At 26.7% G+C, this 23,259-nt stretch overlaps 5 protein-coding genes across 5 annotated transcripts; 4 read left to right on the top strand and 1 right to left on the bottom strand.

The window, feature by feature from the left end:
* Positions 1 to 269: 269 nt before the first annotated feature.
* Positions 270 to 3,798, top strand: OCT59_007175 (uncharacterized protein; the record flags this gene model as incomplete). The annotated part of the gene is made up of 5 exons (XM_066146907.1): positions 270 to 503; positions 582 to 654; positions 758 to 942; positions 1,029 to 1,386; positions 1,460 to 3,798. The coding sequence occupies 5 exons, from the start codon at positions 270 to 272 to the stop codon at positions 3,796 to 3,798; spliced, it is 3,189 nt and encodes a 1,062-aa protein (XP_065998530.1).
* Positions 3,799 to 7,973: 4,175 nt separating this feature from the next.
* OCT59_007174 (uncharacterized protein) lies at positions 7,974 to 9,798 on the top strand (the record flags this gene model as incomplete). The annotated part of the gene is made up of 5 exons (XM_025326732.1): positions 7,974 to 8,201; positions 8,289 to 8,367; positions 8,463 to 8,647; positions 8,721 to 9,090; positions 9,158 to 9,798. 5 exons carry the CDS (start codon positions 7,974 to 7,976, stop codon positions 9,796 to 9,798), a joined length of 1,503 nt encoding a protein of 500 aa, XP_025174688.1.
* Positions 9,799 to 9,906: 108 nt separating this feature from the next.
* Positions 9,907 to 10,146, top strand: OCT59_007173 (uncharacterized protein; the record flags this gene model as incomplete). The annotated part of the gene is made up of 1 exon (XM_066146898.1): positions 9,907 to 10,146. One exon carries the CDS (start codon positions 9,907 to 9,909, stop codon positions 10,144 to 10,146), a length of 240 nt encoding a protein of 79 aa, XP_065998529.1.
* A 606-nt stretch (positions 10,147 to 10,752) lies between these two features.
* OCT59_007172 (uncharacterized protein) lies at positions 10,753 to 12,933 on the top strand (the record flags this gene model as incomplete). The annotated part of the gene is made up of 5 exons (XM_066146893.1): positions 10,753 to 10,980; positions 11,070 to 11,142; positions 11,240 to 11,424; positions 11,501 to 11,852; positions 11,912 to 12,933. The coding sequence occupies 5 exons, from the start codon at positions 10,753 to 10,755 to the stop codon at positions 12,931 to 12,933; spliced, it is 1,860 nt and encodes a 619-aa protein (XP_065998528.1).
* Positions 12,934 to 18,485: 5,552 nt separating this feature from the next.
* Positions 18,486 to 21,009, bottom strand: OCT59_007171 (uncharacterized protein; the record flags this gene model as incomplete). Its single annotated transcript, XM_025323554.2, has 5 exons — positions 18,486 to 19,804; positions 19,881 to 20,238; positions 20,327 to 20,511; positions 20,614 to 20,686; positions 20,773 to 21,009. 5 exons carry the CDS (start codon positions 21,007 to 21,009, stop codon positions 18,639 to 18,641), a joined length of 2,019 nt encoding a protein of 672 aa, XP_025174685.1. The 3' UTR covers positions 18,486 to 18,638.
* Positions 21,010 to 23,259: the final 2,250 nt, after the last annotated feature.

The raw sequence follows: 23,259 nt of genomic DNA, 5'->3' as shown, positions 1-23,259 counted from the left end.
GTAAGCGTAGTACCGAAAGAATTCTGATTTAAACATCTACGCATTAATTGTGGCACCAACATAAATATAGTAGATTGATCTGATTGGTGACCTCATTTGTGATTTCGAAGTACAACTGTGGTACCCAACTCTGGAATTTCTAATTAAAATGAAGTCCGTAGTCATTTATTTATTTTTATTTTTATTTTTATTTTTATTTTATTTTATTATTTTTTATTCGAACAAAAATAATAATTTTATTAATATATTAAACCACGATATATAATAATATGGAAACGCAAGAAGGAGAAAATACGAACGAATGGGTTAATTGGATTGAAGAATCTATTACCAAAGGATTTTATAAATTTTATGAATACAAATATTTTAGTAATATTCAAGAAATCGGATCCGGAGGTTTCGGAAAAGTTTTTCGTGCGAAATGGAAAAATTCTGATCAATATTTAACGTTAAAATCCTTCTTTAATTTTGATAATATCACTGCAAAAGAGATAGTTCATGAGGTAATTATGAAAATATATATTTTATTATAATTATATAATTTTTTTTTTAAATAAAAAATATCTATTTAAATTTTATAGCTTAGACTTCAAAGAGATATACAATTTCATAGTAATATTATTAATTTTTATGGAATAACAAAATTTGAACCAGGTATGATAAAAATATTTAATAATAATGCTTAAAAGATATTATTCAACTTGGTGATAAAAAAAAAAAAATAAATAGTTTAAATAATTATTTCTTTATTCGTTAGAAAATCATAATGATCAACTAAAAAAATATTTGTTGGTTATGGAGTTCGCTGATAGCGGTACTCTTCACGAATATTTGAAAAATAATTTCAGTAATCTTACCTGGGATGATAAATATAAACTGGCTTATCAGTTAACTTCTGCCGTGTCATGTTTACATAATGAAGGAATCGTTCATCGTGATTTGGTAATTTATTTTTTTACTCGTTTGTAATAATTTATATTATAATTAACATTAATTAATAAATGAAATTTCTTTCTTATTTTTAATAGCACTCTGGTAATATATTGGTTCATCAAGGTACTATCAAGTTAGCTGATTTCGGGTTATCGAAGAGGATTGAATCATCATCTAACAGACGATCAAAATTTTTTGGAATAATACCTTATGTTGATCCAAAAAGATTTACTAACCGAAGAAGAAAAGATGCCAAAGATGCCCCAATACAATTTGATGAAAAGAGTGATGTTTACAGTATTGGTGTATTATTATGGGAAATATCAAGTGGTCAACTGCCATTTTATACCGAAGGTGAAGAATACGATGTCGATTTGGCTATAGATATTAAAGAAGGACTTAGAGAAGAAACTGTTCCTGGTACGCCTGAAAATTATGTAAACCTTTATACCGGTAAGTAAAATATTAACTAACTAGTTGCTAATTTATAAATATTATAATATTAACATTACTCATTTAAATTTAGAGTGTTGGGATGGGGAACCAAAAAATCGTCCAACTATATATCAAGTAATAGAAAGATTAAAAGTAATTATGGGAAGAACGGATATGACATTAGTGAATCATCCAATTATAAATCCTTTATCATCAAATAATCAAGAAACTAATTCACTTAACGTTAATAGTATCGCTTCAAGTATTAATAATTCATTTCAAGAATCATCATCATCATCGTTATCAAATGAACAAATTATTGTTAACGAAATAGTATCATTTATTTTTAAAATAATTAACGAAGGAAAGGGATTAAGTAATAAATATATTGATGATTATTTTAATGAACATGAAATAGATTCACAAGAAATTTATGATTGGTTATTAAACAATCAAAATAATTCAGATTCAAATTTTTTGTTGGGTTATTTTTATTATCTTGGAGTTGAGGCAAGTAAAGATAATGAGAAAGCATTTGATCTATTTATTGATGCATCGAAACAAGATCATTTATTGGGACAATTTTTTGTTGGGTTAAATTATCAATTTGGTTTTGGAACTGTAAAGAATGAAAATTTAGCATTTGAACATTATGAAAAAGTAGCCAAAAAGAATTTTGCAGCCGGGATATTTAAAATTGGTTGGTTTTACGAGAATGGTATTGAGGTTAACAAAGATTTAAGAATTGCTGCTCATTATTATAAAAAAGCTGCAGAATTAGGACATAGAGGAGCTCAATATAATCTTGCTTTTATGTATAAAAGAGGTGATGGAGTTGATAAAGATTATAAGAAATCTTTCGAACTTTTTGAACAATCAGCTAAAAGAGAACATTTGAGTGGTATAATGATGTTAGCGTATAGTTATCAATATGGATTTGGAATTAATGTTAATGAGCAGAAAGCATTTGACTTGTATGAGAAAGCAGCAAGTTTAGGACACAATGTTGCTCAATATAATCTTGCTTGTATGTATAAAAATGGAGAAGGTGTTGATGTAAATTATAATAAAGCTTTCGAATTATTTGAAAAATCGGCTAAGGGAGAGCATCCTGGCGGAATAATGATGTTAGGATACTGCTATGATAATGGAATCGGAACTGTTATTGATAAGCCAAAAGCATTTGAAATGTATCAAACAGCTGCAAGTTTAGAACATACTGCGGCTCAATATAATCTTGCTCTCATGTATAAAAATGGTGAAGGTACTAATAAAGATTATAAAAAAGCTTTTGAATTATTTGAACAAACAGCTAAAAAAGAATATTCGGATGGAATAATGATGTTGGGATATTGTTATCAATATGGAATTGGAATTGATATCAATAAACAAAAGGCATTTGAATTTTATCAGAAAGCGGCAAAATTAAAACATAGTGTAGCTCAATATAATCTTGGGTATATGTATAAAAATGGAGATGGTATCGATAAAAATTATAACAAAGCTTTTGAATTCTTTAGACAATCAGCTGAAGGGGAATATTCGGACGGGATAATGATGTTAGGATATTGTTATAATAACGGAATTGGAACAGATATTAATAAACAAAAAGCATTGGAATTATACCAAAAAGCAGCCAATTTAGATCATAATGTAGCTCAATACAACCTTGCTATTATGTATAAAAATGGAGAAGGTACTGATAAAGATTTTAATCAAGCTTTCGAATTGTTTAGAAAATCAGCTAAAGGAGGACATCCAGATGGAATAATGATGTTAGGATATTGTTATCAATATGGAATTGGAATTGGCATTAATAAACAGAGAGCGTTTGAATTATACCAAAAAGCGGCAAATTTAGATCATAGTTTAGCTCAATATAATCTCGCTCATATGTATAAAGACGGAGAAGGAGTTGGTAGAGATTATAAAAAAGCTTTTGAATTATTTAAGCATTCAGCTGAAGAAGAATATCTTGACGGAATAACTATGTTGGGATATTGTTATAATAATGGAATTGGTACTGATATTAATAAACAAAAAGCATTTGAATCATATCATAAAGCCGCAAATTTAGGACATAGTGTAGCACAATATAACCTAGCTTATATGTTTAAAAATGGTAATGATATTGAAAAAAATCATAAAAAAGCTTTTGAATTATTTGAAAAATCAGCAGAAGGAGGATATTCAAGTGGAATATCAATGTTGGGATATTGTTACGATAATGGGATTGGAACCAATATTAATAAGCAAAGGGCACTTGATTTATATCAAATGGCGGCAAATTCAGGATGTAATGTAGCCCAATATAATCTTGCTCTTTTATATGAAAAAGGAGATGGAGTCGATAAAGATATGGGCCAGGCAATTTATTGGTATAAACAATGCGCTAAGCAAGGGTTAGAAAAATCAAGAGAAAATAATTAATTTAAATTAATCTTCTAATTAAAAAAAAAATTTTATTTATATGTACATATGTACAATATTTATTATTTAATATAGACATTTTTGAAATTTATTATAATAATGTATTTTAAATAGATAGATTCATATTATCAACTAATAAATTTATGTTTTAATATATTAATAAATAATAAATTTATATTTCATTGCGACGCCTACTGTAATTTAAATTTATTACAATCTTTTTATACTAGAGAAGTACGATCAATACTGTCATTATGTAGTGCTTTCACGTTAAAAACACAGTAGGAATAAATTTTAATGTGAATGATAAATTGAAATTAATTTTAACGAACGTTAAATAATTTTTATCAGTCATCGGCAAGTTAGCGATACTCAATTACTTCTTTTGTTTGCTAGATGATATCGTTGAAATTTGATCAACAATCTAGGGATAACTAAGTAATATCAGACCTATCAGACCGTACAGTACGTTAAGTCGTTACATGTTAGTGATGGTTATGAGAAAGCAATTAATTATTTTAATGAAGTTCTAATTAATAATTATATATTAACGTCATATTGTATTATTTATATGGATATGGAACTAAAATTGTCAGCCAAAAAAAGAAAAAATATTGCAATATAATATATATATGTTATTAAATATATATGACGACATTTCTTCTTAATAGTCTCTACAAATTGTTATGCTATTCACGTTCGTAGTTTATTATAAAGGTATATGAAAAGTTTTAATGCTTATTGTCATTTATATAATAACTAATTTTGTTTTAATTTTTTGCTCTATGGAAAGGAAGAAAGAATAAATGAACTAAAACAACGTACGTATGTATTTTTGAAGTGTTTTAAGGCAAATTGGTAAATTAGGAAGTATGATATTTAATATCTTATAATGACGAAATCCAAACTTTACTGCGAGTTTATTACGTAATGATCTATGAAAATACATTTATCATTACCGGACTGATGGGATATTAGAGAATAGAGATTTCTTACTAAGAAATACGTTAAATATATTGAAATACGCGTTCTAATTAACTAATTAAAATCAAACCATCGCGGATATTATGTTTGTAATCAACTTATTTTCTTGATCCCAATTTTGACATATGATGACTCATTTTCTTTATTATATTAACATTGATTTATTTAATAGACTTGCAACACTTTTGCAACTGATTATTTCGCGTTTTCACGTTTTCACGTGTATCAAATAAGTCATGAGTCATTATGATTTTTATGATTTGAATTTTTTGATATAGACTAGAACATAAAAGTTTGTATAACAAAAAATTATATATATAAACTATTTTTTTTAGGTCTTTAGGAACTCCACTTCGTCTTTTTTTAGGTTTTTTATTGGTCTTACTTTTACCTCTCTTACTATTTTTTTCGTTTTTTTTCTTTCAAGCTTTTCAGAACTCATATTTTTCTTAGTAAAGTTTATGCGCGGGTGGGGTATCCCAACTAGCTTATTTTGTTAACTTAGTCTTCTTTCTTTTTTAGGTCTTCTCTTTTTTCAAACTTCTCTTTTTTTCTAGGTCTCTTCCTTTCGGTCTTCTTTTTTTAGGACTTTGCTTTTTCCTGGGTTTTATTTTTTTTAAGTCTTCTCTTTTTTTCAGTCTCGAACTTCTCTTTTTTTCTAGGACTTTTTTCGGTCTTCTCTTTTTTCAGGATTCCACTTTTCTTTCTAAGTCTTCTATTTTTTAGGTATATTGAAATCATGTGATATTTATAATGATTATTTCATAATTTATTTTCGAAAAAATGCATGTGTAAAACGTATTTTTTTTTAGGTCTTTTTTTAGGTCTTTTTTTTTCGGTCTTCCCTTTTTTTTAGGATCCCAATTTTTTTCTAGGTCTTCTTTTTAGGTCTCTTTTTTCGGTCTTTCTTTCAAGTTTTTCATTTTCTTAGGAACGGTATAGGCACGAGCGAGGCATCCTTTGTGGTAGGACTAATTTATTTTGTTAAGTCTTTTTTCTTTTTTGATCATCTAATTTTTCTAGATCTTCTCTCTTTTTTTTAGGTCTCCACTTTTTTTCTAGGTTTCTCTTTTTTTCCAGTCTTTCTTAGAAATGGTATAAGTTCTATGCATGGGTAAGTAGGCCAAAGGTAAGTTTATTGGGTATTTATATCGGAGCAGCATGATGCTATGCATGGGTGGGAGCATAGCGTGCTTACTTTGTAAGCCTGTGAGTACCAGCTTTGCTGCAGTCTCACAGTAGGGCTGGCTGGGATTTTTTGGAGCGGTATAGTACTATGCGAAAGGGTTGGAGCATAGGCGCTTACTTTTAGTAAGCTCGTAGGTACCAGTTTTGCTGCAGTCCTGCGATAGGACCGGTTGGTTGTGGTACGGCATGGTGCTATGCGTAATTTTCACGGGAGGAGCATAGTGCGCTTCTTAGGAAGTCCCTTGTGGCAGGGCCGTAATACTTAATCATTAATTGTCTAATGAGACAGTATAAGATTTTCAAATGCAATAAAATTAAAAAAATTGCAAAGTTAATTTGACAAATTTTTTTCACATTCTTTTTTTAATTGAGTTATTTTATTTTATTAATTAAATGTATATTATATTGAACAAAATTTTAGCTTGACTTTTATTTATCAATATTATTTATATTAAAATTATATGTTTGATTCATTGTTATTAATTTGCATTTTAAGCATTAACATATTGAATATTTATATTTTTACTTAAAATACTTAAAAATTCTTTTTAATAGAATAAATTTGCTAAATAAGTAGTCTCCCCTCTGTCCTTCCCCCTCCCCTTTCCCATTCCCCGTTGGTATGGCAATTATCGTTACATTTGGAGAAGTCGGGTAAAGTTTCGTAGGAGCAATGTTTTTTCTTGAACATATCTAGATTCTGATTGCTAGTTCGCTTTCACGTGATTATCGAGACGCGTTTAACTTTTTTTCCAAAACTTATTTGTCACCACCCACCATTTATTTGTCACTGCTGCGCCACCAACCTGGCACACAAAAACGGGTGATGATTTTTTTTTTAACATGCGGAATAATGTTAAAAACGTTAAAACTTTTTTTCTAAATCTTAATTTATATTAGCTAGTTAAAGCATTCTTTTGAGCTTTAAATTAACATATAATGAACCCTTAACTATTTCTTTGCTGGGACATGAAATTTTGTATTTTATTCGTAGAATTTCCAAAATTTTAATATTTAATAAAATTTTAATTTTCATATTATTATCATTAATTTGTGTTTAAACGTAAGTTTTCTGTTTTAACAAATTAAAATAATAATAATTATTTGTTCAGTCGATTAAGAATATGCGGATTTTAATGACCGATATTTTTATGAGACATCCAATATTGAAATCGTTATTAGTAGCATTAGTTCCTATTGGCTATCGCAGTATTCCTAATGATCGAATTATAACTCAGTTATTGGATTGGGATACCGATATCTCTTTTCCACATCCAATTATTAAAATCAGGTTTTGAAGTTCTTGACGTATGATGTCATGAATTTTACTAGTTTTTTTTTACGCATATTTTAAAATATTCTTCTTAAAGAATCTAATCGCTAAAATTTTATTATATCATAAAATTCTGATAATCCGATTATAGGATGTATATTAATTCTTGTTTTTAATATTTTAATAATAAATATCAGATGGAAAAGCCAATCGTAAAATTATACTAAAAGATCAATAGATATTAATTATATGTTCTTTTCTAGTTTTGTTTTCAAATAGATAAATAACGATAAAAAAATTGCACTTTATTAATAATAACTATTTATTAAGAGTATGTAAATAAATAAATTATTAAGACGAAGAAAAATAATCTAAATTAAATTCATTCTAGTCTTTAAAAAATATTCCTTAGATTCAAAAGATACTGAGGTAAATTTAACTTCATTGCTTTTTAAAAATATTTGTATATTCCTTGGATATAGTGAAAAGTAATAAATATTTATCGAAATATTTACAAATGGTAATCTTATGTAATCTTTGATAAATTTTTGCCACCATTTCATTTGTATACGAGTAACTGCAAAATGTAAATCACTTTATGCTTTAAATTATATATGCATGATCAGCAAGGTTACATGTCTTAATTAAGCAATACATATAAATAGGATTTCAATTTTTCTGTCCGACAAATAATCTTTATTGTCCATAAACATCGTCTAATAATATCGAAATGCAAGACACTGAAAGTACAAATGAATTGGTTAATTGGATTGAAGAAGCTATTGCTAAGGAATATTTTAGATATTATGAATATAAATATTTTAATAATATTCAAGTAATTGGTTCTGGAGCATTTGGAAAAGTTTATCGTGCGAGTTGGAAAAATTCAGGACAATACTTAGCGTTAAAATCTTTTTTAAATTTTAATGATGCCACTATAAAAGAAATTGTTCATGAAGTAAGTATAAAATATATTACAATATTTTCAATAATTATAATATGTAAAAAAAAAAAAAATACTTATTAAATTTATATCTTGATATAGCTTAAGTTTCAATTAAAAATACAATTTCATGACAATATTATTAATTTTTATGGAATTACAAAATTGGAACCAGGATCAGGTATGAAGTTACTATTAAAAATATTGTATGTCATTTGATGTAATTTAAAAAATAACCTATTTATTAATTTATTCATTTTTTTTTTATTTCGATAGAAAATCAAAATGATTTAACAAAAGAGTATTTGTTAGTAATGGAATATGCTGATTCCGGTACTCTTAAAGATTATTTGAAGAAAAACTTCAATAATCTTACCTGGGATGATAAGTATAACTTAGCTTACCAGTTAGCCTGTGCCGTGTCATGCTTACACAATGAAGGAATTGTACATCGTGATTTGGTAATTATTTAATATAAATTTTGTTTTTAATTATATTTATTATTAATTTTAATATATTGTGTGTTTTTAATAGCATTCTTGTAATATATTGATTCATAAAAATACCATTAAATTAGCTGATTTTGGATTGTCAAGAAGAATTGGTTCATCATCTAGTCAGTCAAAAATTTTTGGAATAATTCCTTACATTGATCCAAAAAGATTTAGTAGTCAAAGAAAAAATAAATCAGTACAGTCTAATGAAAATAACGATATTCACAAATATAATGAAAAGAGCGATATTTATAGTATTGGTGTATTATTATGGGAGATATCAAGTGGACGTCCTCCCTTTTCAACTGGAGATGATGAATATGATATTGATTTGGCTATAGAAATTTTAAAGGGTCGTAGAGAAGATCCTATTCCTGATACACCTGATAATTATATAAGACTTTATACTGGTAAATAAAATTAAAACTTTAATCAATGTATTTAATATTTATTTCTAAATTTTTATACTCTTTCTAGATTGTTGGAATGGTGAACCAGATAATCGTCCAACTATAAACGAGGTGGTAAAAAGATTAAGAGCAACGATTACAGATACAAACATTATAACAGAAAATCATCAAATTAAATCAGATTTTCAATCGTCAGATAAACAAGAATTTAATACTTCAAGTGTCAGCAATTCATATCATGGGAAATTATCTCAAGTTATTCAAAATTTTGGTAAAATGAATACAAAAGAAATAGTATCTGCAATATCAACAAGTGAAGTAATTAATATAAATAATTCATCTAAAAAGAATTTAAGTATAATAATTAATGAAATAGTAACATTCATTTTTGAATTAAATAATAAGGGCAAAATGGTTTATAAACATGTTTTAGATGATTATTTTAATAATCATGATATAAATTCAAAAGAAATTTATAATTGGTTATTAAATAATCAAAATGATTCGGATTCTATATTTTTACTTGGATATTTTAATTATTATGGAATTGAAACCAATGAAGATCTTAATCAAGCATTTAATTTATTTATTAAAGCATCAAAACAAGGTCATATATTGGCACAATATTATGTTGGAGCATGTTATGAATTTGATAATGGAACCATAAAAAATGAAAATTTATCTTTTGAAAAGGATTTTAAAGAATAAAGCATAGTGGAATTAAAAAAAGTTTTTAAAAAGAACTTATATGAAAAGCGGTAAAATTAAGAAATACTTTGACACAGCTTTATCTTATCATTACGTATGTAACTGGAAATGATATCGATTAAGATGATAACAAAGCAAGAACATAAGGATGTTAGGATTGTTATGATGGAAATAGCGTTAATAAGAGAAGGAAATCCATATTATATAAAAGCGGTAAATTTAGGAGATAGATTCACTCAATATAATCTTGTTAATATGAAGGAGGAGATGGAATTGAAAAAAAATATGGACAATTTTCTAAACAAGGATGTCAAAATGCTCAAAATATTTGCAGACTTTATTGTTTGAATATTTTTTTTTTAGAATTTGAACTATCGTCAAATAACTGTACAATTTATCGATTTATACTTAAAAAATCCTGTAATTCTTCGCTTATAATACGCAAATAATTTCAATATTCTAAACACTTGTAATATATAAAAACTTATAACAATATTACTCAAAATTACGTTATTTAATAACTATGGCCAATGATCACTAAACATCTGAATCGCAGTAAATTTATAATGCCAGTCTCAAATTAATCGTTCATTAATTAGTCACATCTAAAAGATGAGCCTTTAGTTCGAATATTAGTTTAATAAAACGGTTAATGTTTGATCTATTTTTATCAATTTTCTAAATTCGCTATAGCAACTGAGAATATGAGAATATCGGTTACCTTTCCATTATATTTATGAGAAACTTTAATTTAGGTCAATATGATCAACCTGATAAAACATATTACTGACAAATTTATTTTCTTTTTAAACGCAGGTGGCTTTTTTTGTACAACCTTTTGTGTACTGTACGACATTACCAAAAATTTAATATATAATGGAAAAAAAAGAAATTAATAAAATTCGGCTTGATTATTATTACTTTACGATTACTAATAATAACAAAATTAACAAAATGCAAACCACCAAAAATGCAAATGAATGTATTAATTGGATTGAAGAATCTATATCTAGGGAATATTATAGATTTTATGAACAAGAATATTTTAGTAATGTTCAAAGAATTGGTACTGGAGGATTCGGTAAAGTTTATCGTGCAAATTGGAAAAATTCAGACCAATATTTAGCGTTAAAATCCTTTTTCAATCTTGATGACGTCACTGCAAAAGAAATAGTTCATGAGGTATAAATTATGAAATAAGTATAACATGACATTTTTAATATTCGTAATATATCATATTCAAATTAATATTATTATTATTTATATTCTAGCTCAAACTTCAACGTGATATACAATTTCATAATAATATTATTAAATTCTATGGAGTCGCACAATTTGATCCAGGTATGATAAAATTCATTTATAGTATACTTATTTTATTATTTGGTCTTGCAAGAATTTAATTTATTAAAAAATAGTTATTTCTTTTATTCATCATTAGAAAATCAAAATGTTCAATCAAAAAATTATTTGTTAGTGATGGAGTATGCTGATTCTGGTACTCTCAAAAATTATTTAAAGGAAAACTTCGATAACCTTACCTGGAACGACAAATATAACTTGGCGTACCAACTAACTAGCGCCGTGTCGTGTTTACATAATGAAAGAATAGTGCATCGTGATTTGGTAATTCATTTATTAAATAATAAAATAATAATTATAAATTTTTTTTTCAATTTTTAACGTAATATTAATTTAATAGCACTCCGGTAATGTATTGGTTCATCAAAATACTATCAAATTGTCCGACTTCGGGTTGTCAAAAAGAATCGAATCATCATCCAATACAAAAACTAAATTTTTTGGATGTATTCCTTACGTTGATCCAAAAAGATTTAGTGGACGAAAAAAAAATAAAAACTCAAATCAAACATGTTCATTTAATGAAAAAAGTGACATTTATAGTGTTGGTGTGTTATTTTGGGAGATATCTAGTGGTCTACCACCATTTGTTACTGAAGAGTACGATATTGATTTAGCTTTAGAAATTTCACAAGGTCGTAGAGAAGAACCCATTCCTAATACGCCTGAAAATTATATTAACATTTATACTGGTACGTATGAACTCTTATTAATTATAATTTATAATCTATTAACATTATTATGTTTTTAGAATGTTGGGATGCTGAACCAGACAATCGACCAACTATAAATCAAGTATTAGAAAGATTAAAAGCATTTATAACGAAAACAACAGAAAATCATCAAACGGAATTAAATCTTCAATCAACTTCAACAGATGGACATAATTTTAATCCAACTAATATTATTAGTTCTTCAGATACTGATAATTCATTACATGGTGAAATGTCTCAAATTATCGAAAATTTTGATAAAATTGATACAAAAGAAATAGTATATACAGCATTAACAAATGAAGATATTTCATCTGAAAAAAATTTAAGTAAAATAGTTAACGATATAATAAATTATCTTTTCAAATTAGGTAATGAAGGAAAAAATTCAGCATTAAAAAAACATATTCCTGGTTATTGTAATGATAATAATATAAATTCAAAAGAAATTTATGATTGGTTATTAAGTAATCTAAATAATTCAGATTCCGTATTTTTACTTGGATATTTTAATTATTTAGGAATTGAAACAAGTGAAGATAGAAAGAAAGCGTTTAACTTATTCATTAAAGTATCAGAACAAAATCACATATTAGCACAATTTTATGTTGGAGTATGTTATGAATTTGGTTATGGAACTGTAAAAGATGAAAAATTAGCCTTCGAATATTATGAAAAAATAGCAAATAAGGGTCACGCAATGGGATTATTTAAGTGTGGTTATCTTTATGATGAAGGAATTAATATTGATAAACAAAAAGCATTGGAATTATATCAACAGGCAGCAAATTTAGGACATATAATAGCTCAAAATAATCTTGGCATGATGTATGAAAATGGAGAAGGTGTCAATCAAGATTACGGAAAAGCTTTTGAATTATATCACAAAGCAGCAAATTCAGGAAATAAAACAGCTCAATATAATCTTGCCCTTATGTATGAATATGGAGAGGGAATTGAAAAGGATATAAATCAAGCTATTTATTGGTACGAGAAATCTGCTAAACAAGGACATCAAAGTGCTCAAAATAAATTAGAAAAATTAAGAAAAAATAATTAAGCTTATTATAGTACATTGCATATTCTTTTTTTGTTATTTAAACTAAAATATTGTTCGTTTGGATTTTATGACGAGTTTAAATATAAAATCCTAATAGTATTATTTTCTTCTAATACAAACTATACTTTCTCCTTAATTCAATTCCTTGATTATTATAATGCACAAAATTAACTATACAATAAAAGGTGGCAAGAACTTAATTTATTAAACTTTCTTTATACCTCATGTGATAAATAGCGTTGTATTGAATATCTTAAAAATATATATAGTTTCATGAATACTTACAAAATGGCACAGTTTCATAAAATCTAATTTTACGAAATTTTCTTATCTGGATCGCGGCTAACTAATGATTTTATTTTTATGAAACAAATGTTTGGTTAGTTATATATATCTTAACAAGTTTATAATTTCCAGTTTCAAAATAGATGTCAAAAATCATCTTTTCGTTAGTCTCTCAATTTTAATTTGAGTATGTATAATTTCAAAATTTAGTTGATTCTCGGTTAATGTAATAATGTTTCAAAGTAATATTATTGTTATTTTATTTTATTTTATTTTATTTTTATTTTGTAAATAACGACCACAATTGGTAATTAAAACTTGTTAACATTATATGACGTTTTAATTTAAGGTGACACGTGCAGAAATTTTACGTGATCTCCGTTTTCGCAAAGACTTAAATTTTATCCCCGGTTTACTATTTCATGATATTAATTTAGATTTTATATTGGTTCTACCTCTCAAGAACCTAGCATTTCTTTTTCAATTTCAAATTTAGGAAATCTGACTAGAGAATATTTGTTTAAAAGAAACCAAGCCTTTCTATTCCTATTAGGAAATAAATCGTGCAAATTAAATTACAAAATATACGTGATACTCTGGGGTTTTTTTATTATTATAATTACAATTCAAGCAAAATTCGGATGTTTTAAATACGTGGTTCGTGAAACTTAAATTAAGTAACCAACATAAACAAATCCCTAACCAAGCCCTAACTCCCCTAACTCTAAACAATAATTACATATTATTGCCATTTTAAGCTTTTTTTAGTTCATATTGAGAGTTAAAAAAGTTTATGTATTAGTTTTAAAAAAAAATTATATGTAAAAGTTTAAAAAAAGGTTATTATATAAAAGTTTAAAAAGTTTATATAAATGTATAAATAAGTTTATTGTTTTATTTTTTTATTCTACTTACTTAAATTATCGTATGATCACATATGGATTATTGTATGACTGCATAAAATAAATGGATAGGTTGTTCAATATGAACCTATGTGGCTAAATGATAATCAAAGTTACAAAATGCTAAAAACTCCTAAAGTTATCCAAGTCTCACACTCCTATTCATAATACCAGTTGAGAAACTGGAGGGAATAATAATAAAAATGTTAGAGACCAAAAGATATTAGAACTCTATTATCAGGAATCATAAGCCGCGAAGAAAACAACTATGAGTTGGAAGTTTTCAGAATTTAACTTCGCTTAATTTTTCTAGGTAGTGATGTATGAGGTATAAGAGTACAGGATAAAATATTCGTGGCTTATAAATTAATTTAGTCTGAGAAAGAGACATTGTCCTGAAGTAATAATTTGAGCGAGGTATATTTTTTTTTTAAATTTTAAACATGGACTTTGTATATCCTGTATTTTAAAATTGTTGAATCTTTTTTCTTCCTTTAAACATTCAATTAATATAATTGTAATTATGTAATTTGAACTCAAAGAATAATACATAATTTAATGATAAGATTTTATTAGCTCGAAAAATAGCAGTTGATTGAGATCGTGGATCAAAAAGGAAATTTTTTCTAAAAGACCGATAATTTTTATTATAAGCATAATACATCATCGTTAATTTATACAACACAGATAAGTTTATTGAGAAAATAAACTAACCTCTGGTATGGTATGATGTGGGGTGTTTTACAATCAGGCTATGAAATTGCCTCCGCGAAAAACTTAATTTTTCACGATACATAAAGTGTTTTCCATTTTTGACAATTGGAAATGATTCTTTGGGCCTATCTCTATTAAGTTACAACCGCAAATTTGAACACCCCAGTATGATGGCCAGTTGTCTTCATGTGCATCTCTTATAGCCGACTTCTAATATTATCTTCTCTCAAATAAAGTTGTAAAGTTCTTCTTGCCATAAATAAGGCAAAGAGCTAATTGTAAGAGGATGAAGAAACAAAAAAACACGTCTAATAGCCTATAAGCAAATTTATGAAAGCGAATAACACTATATATGTCGTTGAAAATTTGTCTAATTTATATACCGCACTTATGTATTATGTGGAATAAAAGTTGTTATTTTAGCAGAAGTAGCGAATTAAAAAAGAAATTTTCGTTCTAATACAATTATTAACAGCACCAATCGTTCTTCCTCTCCTTCTCTCATTAAAATCCTATTTTATCTTTAATAGAAGGACGAGGAGAAATTGCCTAAATAGAAGGACCTATATCATCATATCCATAAGATTAATGGTAGTAATTTACAACGAATAAAAAATTCGTATGGCATTATAAACTTATACTCGATTTTGGTACTTTACCATGGTTAAAGTATGCAACAATGATACAAAATTTGGTACACCATAACATTTGGTAGGTAATAAAATGAGAACAAAAATTCCTTTATATAAATTAACAAAATTAACATAATATTACATTTTTATTTTGGGTTGATTCCAATATGGATATCAAATGTATATAACAAATATTTCAATATTCTTGTTATTCTGAAGAGATTGAGGAGGCAAATGGATAACAAAACAGATGATCAAACCAAAGATCACGCAGCGATAATGATTACAATCTTATATAATTTGGTTCATTGGTTGAGTCAGTTCCAGTAAAATTTTCGGAGAAAACTTACAAAGACGATTAACTAATGAACATGAACATAAACTAACATTATTATATAAATAATCAAGACTTTAATCTTATACAATGTTTTGAAATGAATTAAAACAATGAAATATTGGAAACATGTTGAATTCACTGCAAGAAGAGCAAGAAATATAATACGTTATGTCATTCACTAAATTCATTTTATTTTAGCCAATTTTACTACTGCATCACTCAGCGCTTTGTAGTAAATCCAAATATAAATACTTCCTATAAAATTCTCAATAAAAACTTTTTTTTTTATTTCAATAAAAACCTTCCTCCTCAATCTTGATAACATAAAGTTTCGATGGACAATTTGATTATCAATTTGACCATAGACCACTCGTATATCGGACAATTTGTCAGTAACAATTTGTCTACGTGACAAGTTGTCATGCGCCAATTAAATTTAGGGATGGATAAAGTTCAAGCCTGGACTTTAGCGTCCTAATTTTTTGGACTTGATTGGGACGGCCCCAAGTCAGTCTTTATAATAATAATATAAAAATATAAAACTAGATATGTAACGGTAACCGTTGGGGTCCGAAGAGTTATTGACCATGTACGCGAGTGTACACATGAAAGCAAACGATATGATATGAGAAAAAGAAAATAGAACTATAATTGTTGAATTAGAACTATAGACTATATATAATAAAAAGGATCCTAATTAATTGTATATGTAAACATTTTTTTCCCGGGATATTTTTAGACCGTTTTTTCATGGTAATAAACTTTTTTATAGACTTCAAATTAAAAAGTATGATTGTACACGTGATAGTAATAGTCACACGCTTGGGTGTAGGATTTCCGAAAGGAAAAGCCCATGGTGTTCCGCTACCTTTAGTTCATCGAATAATCAAGCTATAATTAAACCATTAGATTTACATCTTATATTGAGTATTTTCAAGCGTATTTAAAACTATTTCATTAAACATAATGATTACGTATTCAAAATCACATGACTCCGATCACGAAATTAATTATACTAGTGACTCAGCAGATTTTCGATTTTATTTAAAATATAATAGTTCGTTTTAAGCTAAATATACTTAAAAAAAATAATTTTTATACTTATTATACTATCTTATTTTCAATAATTTCAATATAAATTTGATTACAATATGATCATTTAATAACAGTATGCCGTTTTAATTATGCAAAAATCAAATAACTAATTTCCGGAATTTTTATGCTTTACCGAAATTTTTCCGAAATTTTTTTTTCCACGCTGGTGCTCGAATCAGAAAAAATTTATAAAAAGTTATTAGTATTATTTACCAAAAGTATTACACAAATGTATGAATACTAGATAATAAAGTAATTATATAGAAAAGCATCGCTATTGTAAAGTAATAATATAAACGATATATTATCAATTTAGGAAATACTATAATAAATACATGTTCTCTTTATAATAAGCTTATGTATTTTTACAACAAATGTGTAGTGCAGTTTATTTAGTATTTACTATATGTATATTAAATATATAGTAAATAAATGTTTTCTTTGCATTTAATGTAACAATTGTATTAACAATTAAATTATTCAAGGTTGATTAAGAAAAAATCGGTCACTAATTACTGTACCTTAATAAAAAAAATAAATTTCAATCTGCGTAGTTTGACAGTACAGTGCTTCAATATATAGACTGATGGTGAAAGTTTCCAGCGGTGTTTAAGGCTCTTTGTGTATTTCGTCATACTGGTGCAATGTTTAATTTAGCTAGCCAATAGTTATTTATGATAATGGAGAAGGGACAGAAAAGAATTTAGAAAAAGCCTTTCATTTCCTCCTCTAGCAGTAACATTACCATTGGCTCTACCCATGGCAAAGTATTTTGCCTTTCCCTTTTGAATAATTTTCTTATTTGGATTAACTTTAACCTTTGTGAATATATTAAGAAGAGAAAGAAGAAGATCAATGGAAATGGAGATGAAATCACTGATCAAAAATCCTTATATATGATGATTTTTCAGAAATTCCCTTTACAATTCGAACTCTTGATGTACACAAGAGTCGTTCAACGTCCGGACAATTGGTACTTGTATCAATTCCTTTCGAGGTTATTGTCCTGATGTTTTGTATTGTGTCCCATTTACTAGCGGGTTGGGAGTGAAGCGAAAAGATTGAAAAGATAATTATTTTTCGTGGGAACTCGACGTAGATCATGGCGCAATAAAATCACTTATCAGATGATGAATTAGTAGTTGACGCTGCCGTTGTAATTTGTATATTATATATGTTATATTTATTAAATTTATTATTTATTATATATTTTATTTATTTTATTTACCTTAGATATTATTTTTATATATTTTATTTTATATAAATATCTTCGGATTTTCCCTGAGGAAGTGTGTTAGATTTAGTTAGTATAAGTGAAAGATTAACTTATATTAAGAAATTATCGGTAAATACGGTGTATGGATATACTATATCACTATCCACGAAGCCAAAAAATTTTACTATTCGGCTTTACACATTTTTTCAGGGCCGGAATTATGATAATTTCGGTCAGTATCCAAAAGGTAATGGCTTTCCACTAGGAATTGTCTATAAAAGGAAAGATTTTCATGATTATTTTTTTGTATATGTGGTCCTGTTCCGCGCATGGTAATAATAACTCTCACTCACAGAATTAATAAGAAGTTACTATTAAAAAAATTATGCTTATTTGATTTATTTAAAATATTAAATTATGATATGTTTGTTTTTAAAAATACATTAAATTCCTATCTTAAATATTTTTATTTTGTATAAATTAGTAATTTTTAATGCTAAATAGATTAAGCCATCAGGTCACATTCAAGTAGTAATGATGTTGAGATTCAACATATTAAACTTTCTTCTTAACTTTTTCAAGTTATTTTGAGCTTTTTGATTACCTTGTCCAGCAGATTGTTTATACCAATAATTTGCTAGATTTATATCTCTTTCAATTCCATCTCCATTTTCATACATGAGAGCAAGATTATATTGAGCAAACATATCTCCTGAAATTGCTGATTTATGATATAATTCAAATAATTTTCGCTTATAAATACTAGTCTCAACTTGGTTATCATAATAATACCCTAACATTATTATTCCACACAAATATTCACTTTCAGCTGATTGTTTAAGTAAAGTTAAAGCTTTGCTATCATCTTTGTCAATACCTTCTCCATTTATATACATTGTAGCAAGGTTAAATTGAGCCAAACTATTTCCTAACTCTGCTGCTTTTTCATATAAATAAGCAGCTCTTTTTAAATCCTTTTTAATACATATACCTTGGCTATAAAAATAACCAATATTAAATATTCCTAATGCGCACCCTTTATTAGCTATTTTCTTATAATATTCAAAGGCTAAATTTTCATTTTTTACGGTCCCATAACTAAATTGATAACATGATCCAACATAATATTGTGCTAATATATGATCTTGTTCTGATGCATTAATAAACAAGTTAAACGCCTTCTTACTATCTTCATTAGTTCCAATTCCCATATAATTAAAGTATCCAAGTAAGAAAATAGAATCCGAATCATTTTGATTATTTAACAACCAATTATAAATTTCTTGTGAATTTGTATTATGATTATTAAAATAATTATCAAAAATAGGTTTGTACGCTACTTTTCCTTTATTATTTAATTCATAAATAAATGCTATTGCTTCATTAATTATTACACTCCAATTCCTTTGAGATAAAATAGGCTCATTACTAATTATTTGTTTTGTTGATATTGCAGATATTATTTCTTTTGTATTCATTTTATCAAAATTTTGAATAACCCGAGACAATTCTCCATGATATGATGAATTATTGACACTTGAAGTATTAAATTCTTGTTTAGGCGATGGTTGAAAACCTGATTTAGGTCGATAATTTTCTGTCGTCATGTTTGTTTTTGTAATCATTGATCTTAATCTTTCTACCACCTGTTTTATAGTTGGACGGTTATCTGGTTCGCCATTCCAGCAATCTAAAAAGAGTGTAATATAAATTCAGAAATAAATTTTTAGACAATCATATATTGAACAAGTTTAAATATTATTTACCGGTATAAAGTTTTGTATAATTTTCAGGAGTACCAGGAATAGGGTCTTCTCTGAGACCTTGTGAAATTTCTATAGCTAAATCAAGATCGTCATATTCATCATCTTCAGTAGAAAAAGGAGGTCGACCGCTAGATAATTCCCATAACAGTACTCCAACACTGTAAACGTCACTCTTTTCATTAAATGAGAATATTTGCGTTGAATTTTTATCCTTTTTTCGTTTACCAATTCTTTTTGGATCGACATAAGGGATTATTCCAAATAACTTTGAATTTTTGGTTGATGACCCAATTCTTTTTGATAACCCAAAATCGGCCACCTTTATTGTGTTTCTATGAACCAATATATTATCAGAATGCTATTAAAGCAATATATATATATATATAAAATTAATAAATATAATAATAAAAAAAAAATTTACATTAATTTAAAATTAAAATAGTTACCAAATCACGATGTATGATCCCTTCATTATGTAAGCATAACACTCCACAAGCTAACTGATACGCCAGGTTGTATTTATTATCCCAGGTAAGATTATTGAAGTTTTTTTTCAAATAATTTTTAAGAGTACCAGAATCTGCATATTCCATAACTAATGAATATTTTTTTAATAGATCATCTTGGTTATCTAGCGAATGAAAGAAATTATTAAGTTATTTATTACATTCTTTTTTTTTTTCAAAAGTCAAAATAAAATATTTTGAATATTAATGGATAGTTTTTATTATACCTGATTCAAATTTTGTGATTCCATAAAATTTAATAACATTATCATGAAATTGCATTTCTCGTTGAAGTTTAAGCTATGATATTAAAAATATATATATATTTAATAATGTATTATTATACAGTATATTGTTTGAACGTCGTATTTGTATTTAATAGTTACCTCATGTACAATTTCTTTTACAGTGACGTTATTAAGATTAAAAAAAGATTTCAAAGCTATATATTGTTCCGAATTTTTCCAATTTGCACGATAAACTTTTCCAAAAGCACCGGAACCAACTTCTTGAATATTACTAAAATGTTTGTATTCATAACATTTAAAATATTCTTTAACAATGGCTTCTTCAATCCAATTTATCCATTCATTTGTATTTTCAGTATTTTGAATTTCAGACATTTTGGGATATAACAGAAAACAAGGATTTAATTTGTAAGCTATCGTACTTTCCCATTTATATGATGAACTATTGATGAACTCCGGACTCCGGCGGCACAGCGTACAATAAGCCACATGACTTCATTGTCATGCCAATCATGCGACATGACCTAATTGTAAACAATAAATATTAAGATAACAGATAAGGTAGGATCAACATTTAGGCAATATGATGCAATAATAATCTTTTTCTAGAAAATATCATTGGATTTATAAGTTGTATATATTAAAGACTGGAATGAATTTAATTTTTTATCTACATACTTTTTTTTTAAAAAAAAACATTTTATATTTATTAATAATAATAAAACACATGTACGAGCAACTTGTGCGTATTTTTTTCCGGATACTGTATATGTTGATTATTTTAAAAACACAATAAGTATTAAATTTTTTTTTTTTATTATTTCATTTAAGCCTTTAACTTGTTAATTTTATGAATCGATATTCGTTCTAATGTCAAAAGAGATCATTGTCTGTTGGCTATAAAGCCGTGATGCAGAACTGGGTAACTTAAAAGTTATAGAAAATAAAGATAATAGGTTGTACGACTTAATTTGGTAATAAAGGTACCAATAAGATATTTGGTACATTTAATAATATTGATAGGATCAAACTGTCATTTATGGTTAATCAATGATTGCAATTCATTACTAATCATTAGCTATTATATTATTTTAATAAAGTTATAGATAACAAAGTACAAAGTTGATGCAAAAACTATGCTTGGGAACGTGCAGTATATTTATATATAATATAAAATTCAGTAAAGGTCATTCGTCTAAAAATGTAATTACGAAATTTAATTCATCTTAAAGAAACCTTTACTGCAATATAAACTTTACTACAAATTACGAAACATGAGAAAAATTTGTTTAATAAATTTAAATCCATAATATAACTAACAATCGATCAGCGCTTGTGCTCGTGAAATTACGCGTTTTTCTTTGCTTAGAAAACCTAACTCAGTTTTTTATTGGCCAAAGTAGCGTCGGAGTTTAACAGTTAACTAAAAATAGTCAACTAAATTGGTAATATTGTTTACATGACGCCCTTTTCTATTTAAATAATCCTTCCTTTATTCTCTTAACGTTGCTGCTTTTGTTTTTGCCGAAATATTTTTGGTTTTGAAAGGTTGTTATTTTTACTAAGAATTCAAAACACGAAAACGTTCAAGTATTCAGAGTTGATGCGAACTCGTAGTGACTGGTTAAGTATTTTGTATTAATTAATTATTGATAATCAGTGACACGATTTGGGTTAGTATTTTTTCTTTTTAGTTTATTTTCCATGATCATGATAGGTAATTAATTGGACATTAAAAATTCTTGGCATCCCTACGTTTAATGGGGTATTATTGAGTTAGATTTATCAAAAGCTTCATAATTACAGTACATTATCTTTACCAGGTTTTGAAAATAAATAAATATTATAAATTCAAAAAATTTTATTGGCGTAAAGCGCATATTATACTATATAAATGGCATGTGCGTAAACTTTAAAACCATGTGCGCATTCTCCGCTTAAACAAAATGAAAGATAAACGCAAAAAAAAAAATTTATATGTGCTTTATACATACATATAATATGCGCGCACGCGCACAAAAAAAATATTATTTATTACTAAAATGTTAAGTGTCATTATATTTACATGTCCTACCCACTAAAAATGCTTATTTACATTTTATTAACGAAAATTAAAAATTCATTCTTGAGAATTTACTACATTTCCCATTCGTCTTGCTTTTATATTTTTATATTGATCCACAATTATCATATGTTTTTTCAAAATCAAATCGGGACCATTGATAAAATCATTAGTTGTTTATTCAAATTTTCTGTGCAAAGCTTATCTCTGAGCTTTGTCTTAATTAAATTTTGGTGCGAGAAGATTCTTTCTACTGTTGCATTTGATAATGGAACGATAAGTGCAATTTCTACTAGTAAGGAAATACTGTATATTAGGAAAGGAAAGGCGTTATGCAAAAATTTGATTCAATTTTATATACATATTTATTTGTAATGAAAACGATAAAAATAAAATTTTTTTTTAAAAAAAAAAGTAGAAAGAGAAAATTTATTAAGGTTTCGACCGTACAGGTTGAAGGTTTTTGATTTCCGTTAAACTATCTGGATGTTTCTTTTTTTTTAAAAAAAAAAAATTTCTTCAGTTTCTAAAAAAGAAAAAAATTTTTAAATGGGGTTCATTAC

This window comes from Rhizophagus irregularis, chromosome 15 (assembly GCF_026210795.1).
Source record: "Rhizophagus irregularis chromosome 15, complete sequence".
NCBI classification, from domain to species: Eukaryota; Fungi; Glomeromycota; class Glomeromycetes; order Glomerales; family Glomeraceae; genus Rhizophagus; species Rhizophagus irregularis.
Note: the sequence above shows the minus strand (reverse complement) of the source record. Positions and strands in the feature narration are given on the sequence as shown.